Below are 12,807 nucleotides of genomic sequence, written 5' to 3' on the forward strand. Positions count from 1 at the left end.
TCATTTGGAGGCCCGACTTACTTTTTTGACATTTCCGTGCACCGCTGGCAAGGAAGAGACCACTGGGCTAACGGTGAATTAAACATTTTTGTTGCCTGCAGTTTCCTTGTATCGCGTCTGGTTTAAATATTTTGCTGCGAACAATCGTTTTGTTGAGTGTAGTACCGTATTTAACGAGACGTTGGACGCGGGGCTTTTTGGTACGAATTGCGAGGTATTTTTTTTAATGATTTAGCAATGCTCGCTACCAGCAGACGACTATCGCAATGAGAGTGGGACGTTCAATTCGGTTTGTGAAGAAATACGAAAAGACTTACTGTGCTCTAATTAGGAAATTATTTACGTTATTACGATTAATTTCTGTAAAATGCACTGCAATATTTTCTGTGCTATTACTTCCCTTGCTTTACCTTTGGTCTCCAGATCGTTGGCATCAAATTACGTAAAGTTCAAGCTCTCGCAGACAGTCGGTCACAATGCGCGTCGTAAATGGGGTGTGACAAAGTGAAATCACAGTTCGTGTCGAAAAAAAATACTTTATTTTTATTGGCACTTGAGCAAAATAAGACAGTAGTATATTTCATAATACAAGTTCTCGAGATCAAGGCATTGAGACGAAGGCACGTGCTTCTGTACAGAACAGTCAACTGGCAAAGTGGAAGACAGCGTACGCGGCACACGTAACAAGCTGCCGAACATTGGCCGGCAGGCTGAAAAGGGTGAGGTAATTGTATGTACACTTTGTACGTTTCGCAACATGCATCAGAGTCAATAATTGAAGGGCCCCTAAACCACCTCCAATATATATATATTTTTTTCAAATATCTCAAGTAAAAACACACATCGTGTGCAGAATGCACTCGCGATCAACAATTCCACACGCGGTAGCGCTATACAAGCCGCCGGCGCGCCGCAACTTCCAAGAAACAATCTCTCCTCCTCTCCGGGACTTTCGGGTCTCCGCGTGACGAAGAAGACTTGAATCTCTGACGCGCGACGCATTGATGCTGTGATTGGTCGAGCAAGAGCCTACGACTTCCGGTTGGTCTGCAATCAACTGTCCGCGCTACTTGTTGTTCGGCGTGAGTACGCGCGCCTACTTGCGAATAAGCCACTGCTGCCCGTAACACGGGGTCTTGTCTCTGTGTCGTCGTTCTGTTCTCGCGCTATAACTATCGTCGTATTTGCACGGGCCGCCACGGTAGCAGCGGTTCGCCAACAAGCACCCAGTTGACGGAGGGAAGTAGACGGAGGGAAGTAGACGGAGGGAAGTATACGGAGGGAAGCCTCGGCCACCGGAAGTAGACGGTGTTTCGATGAGCGCGCCGGCGATGACGGAATTCCGCGTGATATTGGGAGGGGCGCTCGGCTAGAAGGCAGGGCGGCTTTGGGAGAGGGTACCAACAAAGAGTAGCGAAGGAAAGAGCAAAAGGAGTGATCGCTATGTTTCGACAACAAAAGCGTCTGAAAAACTTCTCGCGGCTCCCGTAGTCGTGGTACACTCGTGCACAACTTCCCCACCACAACTTAATATCGACCTCTAGGTGGTTTAGGGGACCTTTAACATTCATCAACAATGTGGTAACCTGAATCTAGCAAAATACAGATTTTTCTTTAACTCGTTGTCTGGAATACAAAAGCCATTTCATGACCTTTAGTTTTGTCAACGTTCACTGCACCACAACAAATCACTGTGAGGTGAGATCAAATGCTAGAATCACCATTAACGAAGGGCACTTAACAGAGACAATAAAAAGGAAGAGTGGGCTACAGCGAGTACTACTGAAGTATTCTTTCAACGCCGTAGATGCGTTTCGGTCGGTTCCCCCGCACAGAGACACCTGCTGAACAAAATCATGACGAAAGTTGATTGATTGCAGTGTCCATTCCGCAACTCTGTAACTTCAGCGTGACGTAACTGTTTTTCAGGTATCTTCGCATTGATAGCATTTTGGCTCGGAACGAGAAGCTAGAATATTTTTATTATTCGTAAATATGCCGCAGGAGGCGCGACGTAACGTGCAACGTCGTAGAAATGTACTGAAGTAAGTTTTGATATGGAGTATCTAGTGTTTAATCACTCCCCTCACGGAATCCTTTGATTCCGCAAATTTAATACTTTCATAAACCTTAACGTATAACATTTCTCTTTATTGTCCCGTTTTCATTTACGTTCTACTAGTTAGAGGGAAACAACAATTGAAGATACAAGCAACATACTTCTTAAAACTGTACATAATTAACGAGCGTGCCGAGCACCCATTTATTTGGTAAAGACACTATCAACACTGACATTTAGCTGCGCATGAAGAGCCGCCCAGCATTTTCTCGAACAAAAAGTCAATCATAATTGTACCTTCCTCTCTCAGATCACCGGCTGCAAGAGTGCAGCTCGTTAACGCAATTATGGAGTAACTCGTGGTTATGTCATTACTCGTAAGTAGTAATAAGCTAGGTTGCTGGAAGTGCCACCCAGATGCGCCTTATTATATTTCATGAGCTCGGATCGTATAAAAGCATGAACTCCAAGATCGGCAAGCGTCCCTTTCGATCTTGGAGGTCATCATTTGGAAATTACACTTTTTTCCGCCAAATAAGGACGGCGCGAGTGCTGCTTCGGAAGCCCCGCCCATCAGGAACAGCTCCTGCACGATGGCTCAGGAAATACTGAAGAAGGATTGTACATTCAAGACTTCTCCATTTCACGAAAACAGCTGGCGAAAACCGGGATATATCGCACGTCACGAAGGCACTGTTGTTCGAAATGCATATCGCGTCTAACAGAGGAAGACATGACGTCAACGATAGAAAAGGTGCAGTGAGATTCGAGGAAACACACAAACGAAAAAAAAATAGCGAGCGTCGAGGCTCGCGCAATTCAATAGACGTATGTACAGCATAAGGCACACTGTGGTGGTTGCCGCAGCATATTTCATGTATAAACGGAAACATATATCGTACTCCACTTGTAACAGCAACTTGTACAAAAAATAGCATCGCGATAAAAAAAAATAGTTGCTGTGATGAGATCGAGTCGTGCAACAAGAAACAAGCAGTGCTTTACAACATGTGCAGTCGGAACCATATCAAACAAAAGGAGGCCACGATCGTGACAGTGAGACATTTTTCTTCACGATGCCATGGCGCATGTGCCGTGCCCTTGGCGTATGAATCGCGAAGCGTTACCTGGTCTTAGAGACGTTCGTTCTTTCAACAGTGGTTGTCCCTGTCTCGAGGATAACCATAACATAACGACCAACGACAACACGGGAAAATGAAAAAGGCGGTTTTTCACCGAAAGGTCAATGGTTTTGATGCAGCGGGATAGATAACACAATTCGAATCACAAGACTGGATGATTCCACCTCAATTTGAGTCTTGCTGCTCGTTTCTGCATCGGTCATTTTGCGTCCAATGGATAAGTATCTTCCAAGTAGTTCCTCCAACCACTGCTCAAATTCTTGCCCAACGATGGCGTCGATGTTGCACTCTACAAACTATCCCAGAAAACTCATCTTCAACAAACGCAATGTTATTTCGGCACAAACAGCAACATAGTTCTGTACAAAAAAAAGGAGGGGGGAGGGGGGCACTTCCCACGACTACCAGGGCCTCCAGACGCTGTCGTCACCGGCTCCGCTATTTTCGTCGTCTTCCTGCTCCCCGTGATGCAGATGTTCCCGTGACTGTTGAATCTCGTCCTGGCACTGCGTCGCCGCAGCGGTGACCTCAAGACCTCGCAGGATGACGTCGCGGAAGAATGGGGGACGATGCATCGCAGCCAGGTCGTCGAGGGACGCCGAGGGCGGCGGCGAGAAGCAAGAGGGCGACCTCTGCAGCATCGACTGGGCGTCGCACGAGGAGGCGTCCTCGCTGCCGACATCGCTGCCCATGGGGCTGCACAGCGGACTGCCGCCGAAACTGCTCGCGGGACTCGGGGACCGAGGAGGGTGCGGCGACGTCGGCGTCGACGTGTTCGTCGGCGTCGGGGGACCCCAGGACGGTGGAAGTCCACCAGGTCCCACAGCAGCGGCGCTGTTCGACGATGCGGCAGCGCTGCTACCACCGCCGCCAGAAGTAGCCGCCGCGACGGTCGGCAAGACGAACGCCAAGTCACCGTTGGGCAGCCGGCTGGGGATGAGCGGAAGACCACCCAGCTGAAGGCGCCCGGGAGCTCCGCCGGCTCCGACCGCGGCGAGCGGCCCGGAGGGTGCGACGCCATGGAGGTCTCCCAGGTTGGGGATCTGGACGCTGAGCGGCGAGATTAGCAGACCCGGTGAGACGCCTCCCAGGGGCGACGCGGGTCCACCCGCCGAGGCGCCGTTAAGGCCGTTCACGCACGTCGTCAGGTGGCCGACTAGTCGCTGGCGCAATGACGGTTCAACACCTTCGAGCCGCGTCACGTAACGGCTGACCTCGGTGGCGCACTCGGCAAAGCCGGCGCGGAACTTGCTCATCACTACCGGGTCCGTGGACAGGGCGGCTGCGGAGAGGAATGCAATGCGAAGATCAGACACAAAGCGTTCCGTCATAGTGTCACTGAAAGGCAGTCACTGCTTCTGTATAATACAGGTGTGACTGCAGGCATTTGTCGCATGCGAATTCATAAGGTAGCGTTTCTGATTCTAGCTACAACAACGAAGTAGTAGGATTCAGCAATGATCGATACAAACTCAAGGCAAAGAGCGAACAGAGTTGTGGTTGCACTAATTTAGCAACTGACCTGCCAGTTGGTGGCGCTGGACATTCTGTAAATGGCGCACGGTCATCTCCAGGATGTCGGCTTTCTCCAGCTTCGAGTGTCGTGACGGCTGCGCAGGGACAAGACGAAGATATAGCCATGTCACGCGAAACGGCCAACTTCTTCAAAACGAACACTATACTAATATCTGACTCCCTCTCCTGATAAAATGCATCAATGGCATGATCAAGCAAAACCAGCAACTACCAATAGACACCGAGTATTGAGAAACAAGGCAGTACATAGTTGGTGTTCGTTCGTCGTGAAAGCAGCGCTAAGTAGACAGTATACGCAGAACAAGAAACCGAAGACTTTCGCGTCTTATTCTGTATACATTTTGCCTATACGCAGAGCTTATTCGACGTTGAACTATGTGTCAACTAATCTCTGATCACCCAATGTCGAATTGAGTCCCCCTTGTCTGACAAATATGTTTCACTAACTATAATCTGATAATGGTCCACAGCATATTCTCCACAAGATCAGATGCATAAAAGCCTTGCGGTAATGGAAGCTCAATCTAGCTTAATGTCATTAGCCACGCGGTCGCTCAAACCACCTTCGGAGAACTTGGCCGAGTGCATGAGAGCGACTGTTTCCTTGGTCACCTAGGTGATTGGCTGGCACGTTATTGTCATCGGGTCGGGAAATTTACAGACCTAATAAGCTGTATTCGACTATAGCAACACAAACAGTTAACGGTCCCTTAACAAACTGACACGCGCACGCTCAGCAGGTGCACTGCTGGAATAACGGAGCGACACTCACATCCTTGTTGAGCGCGTCCAGGATGAGCGCCTTGAGCTCGGTCAGGCACTGGTTGATCCTGGCACGGCGACGTTTTTCCATTATGGGCTTGGTGGCCTGCGATACAGCATTGATAGGAATACATTTAGTTCACGTGGCAGTGCGTGCTTGCAAAATAACGCTTGAGAGTAACTTTATTCATTTAATAAGTAAGTGCATGTCATTACATACACACGCAAGTCATGGATGGCAGACAGTACACAGGAAACCATTAAATAGCAAAAAAAAGAAAAGAATTGTGGGATTCCATACGTGCCAGAACCACGATGTGAACACGAGGCACGTCATTATAGTGGGCGGTTCCACATTAATTTCGCTAACGCGCTCTTAAAACTAAGTGAGAAAGGGAATAAGGACAAAGGCACGGAGGTTTACCAGGGCTAAGCTCGGTAGGCAACCCTGCACTGGAGAACGGGGTGGGGAGAGAAAACAAAGAGTGGTATCTTTTCAAGGCCCCGAAAGGCTCAGCTAGACGCCACATCAAACGTGAATCAGCCATCATCCCGCGGTGTCGGATACAACACGAGTGATAAAAAAAATCACGTTATGACCATATGGCGTCATCATGGCGTCAGTCATCGCGAAATATTGTCATGCCGTCATCGCGTGATATCGTAAATTGTTCGAAGGAGGGACGATCACGGAGGCAGTGCAAAAACCAGGCGAGGTGCCCCCGATCTTAGAGGCAGTGTAAAGCTACGTTAGGTGCCAAAAGCCTTCGGTGGGAGGCGGGGCAGGATCTATATGTCGAATGAGATGAAAAAGAAGATGGCTTTAGCCTTCGTTTCATCAGAGGTATATGCATAGAGGGGGGGGGGGGGGGGAGTTTATGTTATAAGAAAGGAAAAGAAAAGTGAGCCCCGTAACTGTCTGCTTCAGGGAGCGACACCTCAACAGTAGCTTACAAGGGATGGGGGTGAGGAGGGATTAAGAGGATAGGAATAAAGGAATCGAGAGAGAGAAAGAGAGATTCGCTAAGCGAGAGAACAACGACATATCGAGGGGATAGGAGAGATCAGAAAGATGGAAACACGGTCACAGGAGTCCGAGGACGGGGCACCACTTGCGAGAGCTCTTGTCGGCGCCAGGAGATGGCGTAGAGCAAGTCCAGTTGGTCAGAGCTACGCTGTCGTCGAAGGTCGGCTTCAGTAGATGACGTAGGGCGAGCCCAATCGGCCAGAGCTACGCTGACGTTGGAGATCGCGAGGGCACAACCAGTCGGCACGTAATCCAGCGAGCGAGTCCCCGAGTTATATGCATAAGAGACCCTGTAAGTTGTTGTTGTTGTTGTTGTTGTTGTTGTTGTTGTTGTCGTTGTTGTTGTTTTCATTTCGTCCTCATTGAAATTCTGGTGTTGTGGAAATTCTGCTGAATCTGCGACCTAGTTTTCAAGAGCGCAATGAACGTTATAGCGACTATAAGCTACGGGTGGGGACATCAACAGGTAAAATACCAAATTATTGCCCAAACCAGCCTTACTCAATCAGCTCAATCAATGCAACGCCAATAATTCGTCGCATTCAGAAAAAGATACACCTTTGGGTAATTGAATGAATAACACTGAAAGCGAAATGTTCACTAATATATATATATATATATATATATATATATATATATATATATATATATATATATATATATATATATATATATATATATATATATATATATATATATATATATATATATATATAGCAACTTAGCTTTCTGGGCGAGATGCCAACAGGTCGGCAGAAACTGGCGTCCATTTAGAGAAACAATAATAGATAGAAAAAAGGTAATGTCGGAGCCTGTTTCGGGTGCATTTGAGCGGCGGGGACGAACGGCGGATGAATACAAAAACTGAGAGATACACGGAGCGCAACACGAGATTGTGTCTCGATTGGCGAGCGACCACACCGCGTGGAAGTACGTTTTTGCCTCTGGCGAAGTGGTTGGACTGGCACTATAAGCCAGATAATCGTCGCAATACCTATAGTGCCTTGAAAATGGCCACCGTCTTTCTCGTTCCGTTTGCTTTCGGTTCGAGCAGTCGAGCGTGCAGCTTGGTTGGAGTTCGTTCTCTTTCTTTTTTTTCTTTCTTAGTTGATTTTTATCATTTTTCCCTGCGTATCTATAGGTCTAAACTGTTCAGTCCCTCACGCGCTACTCACTAAGTAAGCATAATCTCTGGTTCATATACACGTACAGAATGCATGCATTGTATGCAGCCGTCATCGTGCTTATAATAGAGCAAACGAGACGACACGTATTGCAGCGGCTTAATTCCCAGCAAAAAAAAAAAAACGCAAACTGCAAGGCGCGAGCACTGAGCAGGCATTGGCGGTTCGTGAAGCTAAAGAGGCATTCCGAATTAGTATCTATGCAGCGCTATCTGCGGGCGAATCCGAAAAGGCGCGCTCTCATCTGGTGTGGCCCTTTCGGGATACGCCAACACGGAAACCACGGCTAGAGCAGCCGTGAGATTTGAGGTACGGTTTTCTTTGGCTTCTCCTAACCACGTTAGAATAGCGAATAGCGAATAAGACCTTCGAATAAGAGCATCGAACGCGTTATTTGAAAGTCGTAGGTTCGATTCCTGCTCACGGCTGGTTATTTTTTTACCCACTTTTCTTTCTTCTTAATTACATTCAATTAGTTCTAATAACTTCCCCTATACATTCCTTGGCATTACTGTCTGTTAGATCTCACTTATATATATATATTATATATATATATATATATATATATATATATATATATATATATATATATATATATATATATATATATATATATGTGTGTGTGTGTGTGTGTGTGTGTGTGTGTGTGTGTGTGTGTGTGTGTGTGTGTGTGTGTGTGTGTGTGTGTGTGTGTGGAGGGAAGAAGGAAAGGAAGCAGGATAAACTATAGTGGGGCGAGAGTTGGAACGCAAGTGGACGCTTCCCTTTCTAATTTTGTATAAAATTTGCGCATCTCATGTACTTAATTGTAATACACAAGTCTCAACTCTGTCAAGGCAAGCATGTTCCTGTTCCCTTATTTGCAAATTTTCACTTGTTTCACTGAAGTTCATAACAACGTATTTTTTTTTTACTCCTAAATGTTTTATTTTCCTCTGTAGAGCGTTTTTAAGAGTGTTCAATTGTTTCTTCTTCTCGCTATTTTCTTTTTTTTTCGCTTTAGATTTGCACTTAATTTTTTTTTTGATGTATTGAATTTATGTGATTACGCTTTGAGTTTCTGTTGATATTGTATTTTCACAGAATATTGTCCCTATGCAATCACACTTACATATTTGTGCTTTATATATGTGTATACTTAATTACTGAGCGTTGTGCATTATTGTGGCCAGGGCAGGGGTCGGTGCTCTGTCGGGCATTCAGTTGCATTTTCACCCTTCCCATTCAACCACTTGATAAATCAATGTTGTATGTTTTCGACTGCTAATAAACTTCAAACAAAATTGAAAAAGAAAACGCCACCGGGTTCGACCATTTCAAACAACGACCGCTGCACATGGAAAGTCGAAATTTCGCGCAGAAAATAAGGGCGCCCTTGTCGAAAGAGCTTCGCACGTAGAGTCGCAAAGCCTCACACGTATAAGTCAACGACCATGGCATGTGACATCGATCCATCACTCGATACGCAAGGCGTTGTGCCACCGCGGGAAATACAGGGCAAAGCGAAATAGGAGACGAAATAAAAGCGCTTTAGGGTGCTCGGTGATTCCGAAACGAGCATTCCCTCGGTACACGAGAAAACAGCAGGGAAGGTACGCCTCTCCCTGACGCTAGCCGAAGTAAATGGCGAGGGTATCTCCGTTAGCAATCGTCGAACCAGGCATGAGCCTGGTCAACCTTTTACCTTCTCTCTTGTTCTTCCTTCCTCTTTCCCATAGCCATTCACCGTAGGTAGTAGATTGAGTGCATACCTCCGATGCGAAAGGCATAGGATTCGACTCAGGTGCCACTGGGCACCCACCGGTAATTTCCAAGTGGGAGAGAGGTTCCCCGTAGAAGAGTGATGTGTACTTGCAGAAAAGAAGAGCTGGGGGGGGGGGGGGGGGGGGTCGGTGGCACAGTGATACTCTCTCCAGTAAGAACATCTCAACCGCGTAGCACACTGATCCGCAGGGTTTCGATGGTATGTTCATATTTCGAGAAGGCGTACTATATCCTTTCCATTTAGTCTTTCGTATCCTCCTCCTCCCCAGCTGTTCCAACCCTTTACGCCCAATTTTTTTTCTACATAGCACTGATTTCCATCACTTAGCACGGTGTATAGCGTTGGAACCATCCTTTTTTTTTTATAGACGAGCACTACGTCTCGGCCTTCAATTATAAGCGTGCATCGGCCGCCCTTGCCGTTCCTCGTCCTCCTTCCCTTATCTCGCTCCCTGCGCGGAGCAGATGTTTATAAATAACGGCGCCGACACAGCGGCGCCGCGATCGCCTCCTTCTTAAGGTCCCCAGATGAAACGTAGTCCTTCGATGGGCAGCCAGTTCGTTAATATGCGCGCGATGCGAGATTGAAGCGATATAGGGCGCGCCCGCTCCCTTGGTTCCCACGATCGTCGCCCGGCCATCGGCGGCGCCGGGTCAATGAGCCGTGAAAACATCGTCACGGACGTCACGGTCAACGTTCACGGCTGCTGCACAAGGAGGATTAAAGAAAAAGTGCTGGAGTGGAAGCTCCTGCAATGCCTTGCCAGCAGAAGTGAAGCCACCTTTTGCCACTGCCAAGATGGCGGAAACATGCTATTTTCTGGTAATGCCCACTTAAAGATCAAGTGGCTTTGATACGTTATGTAAATACTACGTTAGTTCCATATTAAAGGATAGTTGTTCCCGACGAAATAACACACAGAAACAAGTAGGGATGACTGAATCTTCAAAGAACTTTGCGTTCAATTAGAAGCTTACTACGGAAACTAGTAACTTTAAGACGCACTTGGAGCACTATGTGGCCCGAAAAAGTTCCCACATTAAACTCGTTGGGCGTGCAAGGGAAACGCTTCGTTTTTAATTGCTGAACGGTGATACTTTATCATGCCCCTAGTAAGATGGCCGCCACAACCGCCATCTTGCCAGCGGAACGGCTTCACTTCTGCGCAATCATTTCCACTCTAGCAATTTTTTTAATCCTCCTTGGTACTGCACGACCTTAAAGAAACACAACTAAAGAAACACTGAGCCTTCATGAAATCGACAACCGATTTCAACAACGAAGCTGCACCTGGTCGAGCTTTCCATGTCCGTCATCCGTGCCATATGATGGCTGAATAAACTTTCCTTTACTAAAAAGGTGCATGGTGTTGTGGTTTTCTGTAAAATAGTCAGGTCCGACTGCTGTGTGGCCCGACACAAAGACTACGCACAGCGTGACTTTTTTTTTTTTTTTTCATTTGATTTGTGCCGTTGACCTGAATATACAGGGTGTCCCACATAACTTGAGCCAAGAATTTGAGAGTGAAAGGCACTTAGGAGGCGAATTGAACCAAACGCATACTACTGGCACTAGCCTGTAGGTACTCAGGCTATTTTTCATTTCTACCCATACTGATTAATTAATAATTCTTTATCACCTATTTTTCAAATTATGGGCTGAAAACACAAGACAAGACATAAACATTGAGATGTAGAGCGCTTTCAGAAACCACCCACTAAATTGTTTCATGTACGATACCTCTCGCGCTGTTATTTTTTGCCACGTTGTAAAAAAAAAAAAAGCCCGGGAAATGTGAAAAGAAGCCGTGTCATGGACCGCGAGCGCACTGTTATAGTGCTGCTTTATGGCTTTCTTTACAACGCGGAAAAAATAACAGCGCTAGACGTATCGTACAGGAAGCAATTTTGTCGGTGGTTTCTGAAAGTGCTCTACATATTAGTGTCCACATTTTGGCTTTCCAACACGTAATTAAAAAAAGCGGTAATTAAAAATTAATTAGTGTGGGGAGAATTAAAAAATAGCCTGAGTAACTACAGGCTAGTGCGAGTAGTATGCGTTCGGTTCAATCCGCCACTGAAGCGTCTTCCTTTTTCAAATTTTTGGCTCAAGTTATGCGGGACACCCTGTATAAAGCAGTCACTGTTATACTGTTCGGAACCTGTGGTAACGTAAAACATTGACTGCCAATCCACTGTGACCCACTTGTGACCCATGTGACGTAAGCAAAAATTCCGTTGTTTTCTTCGCGTAAATGTAATATTGAGACCGCTAAATGTTCTCCCATCTATAAAGTCCATCGTACTCTAGATCGTCAGCGGAAGAGTTGGATGTCTCATCACCCACGAAAAGTGTCCCGCGGCCGACGGCGGCGTCCGAGGAGTTTCCAAAACCTCCATGGGCGTCACCACGAGTGATACGAAAAATCACGATCACGTGATGACCACACAGCGTCGAAATTCGTGACGCCGTTATGACGTCCAGTTACATGACGTGGCGTAACACGCTGACGTCATCACACGACTTGGGTAGCTTCGTTAATGGTTCCCTGGTCACGGACGCAGTGCAAAACTATTTTAGTTGGAGAAAGTTTTCGGAGGGCGGCGGGGCAGGAAAAGAAAAAGAAAATATAAAGGGCTTTCGCCACATACGTATCATTTAGGGATGGCTTATAGTGCTTATAGCTTTCCTATGCTACAGAGTACTCTCGATCGTCAAGTCATTTTTCCGAGCATGACCCTTTATGCAAGTTTTCTCGGTGGCACAGCGACGGATGTGGGCGGAGGTTACATTCATTCTTGAGTCCTAACCGACGACTAAGTGACGCAGGGCACAACCATATGCGCGTTCGACCATCTACTGCGACGCTTGGGTGGTGATGGAAAAAAGAAGAGGAAGGAAGCAATAAAAGGGAGAAGGCAGGGAGGTTAACCAGAAAGACATCCGGTTGGCTACCCTACACTGGGGGATTAGGAAAGGGGACAAGAAAGGAAGAGAATAGAGGAACACCAAGGTGCTCGAAGTCTAAGTATTCGGACATTTCCACTCCCTATATCTCTATATTCAATAGTAGCATCTCTACATTCAGTAGTAGCATCTCTATATATTCGAAATCGTCCACCTCGCAAATCACGAAATCAACCAAGCAATCGGTCCGTCAGATGATGTCGGATCACACGTCCGATTCATCGCAACGACTATCTTCAACGATCTAGACGACAAGTTGGCCATAGCTGCAAGGTTCTCCATAAGGAAGGAAAGGTTAACCGCAGATTCCCCCACTGTTGGTCGAGTGTTGGTCATAGTTGTGGTCATCCCACCACAGGCGCATG

The 12,807-nt window shown here is 46.8% G+C and overlaps 1 protein-coding gene across 1 annotated transcript in view; it reads right to left on the reverse strand.

The window, feature by feature from the left end:
• Nucleotides 1-520: 520 nt before the first annotated feature.
• LOC142790451 (transcription factor HES-1-like) overlaps nucleotides 521-12,807 on the reverse strand; it is a 41,770-nt gene continuing 29,483 nt past the window's right edge. Inside the window, exons 2-4 of the mRNA XM_075885275.1 lie at nucleotides 5,510-5,605; nucleotides 4,724-4,811; nucleotides 521-4,483 (exon numbers count right to left, since the gene is read on the reverse strand). Coding sequence (XP_075741390.1) covers nucleotides 3,603-4,483; nucleotides 4,724-4,811; nucleotides 5,510-5,605 — 1,065 coding nt within the window. The 3' untranslated portion in view covers nucleotides 521-3,602. The remainder of the gene's footprint in view (nucleotides 4,484-4,723; nucleotides 4,812-5,509; nucleotides 5,606-12,807) is intronic.

The sequence above is a fragment of the Rhipicephalus microplus genome, unplaced genomic scaffold, assembly GCF_043290135.1.
Source record: "Rhipicephalus microplus isolate Deutch F79 unplaced genomic scaffold, USDA_Rmic scaffold_107, whole genome shotgun sequence".
NCBI classification, from domain to species: domain Eukaryota; kingdom Metazoa; phylum Arthropoda; class Arachnida; order Ixodida; family Ixodidae; genus Rhipicephalus; species Rhipicephalus microplus.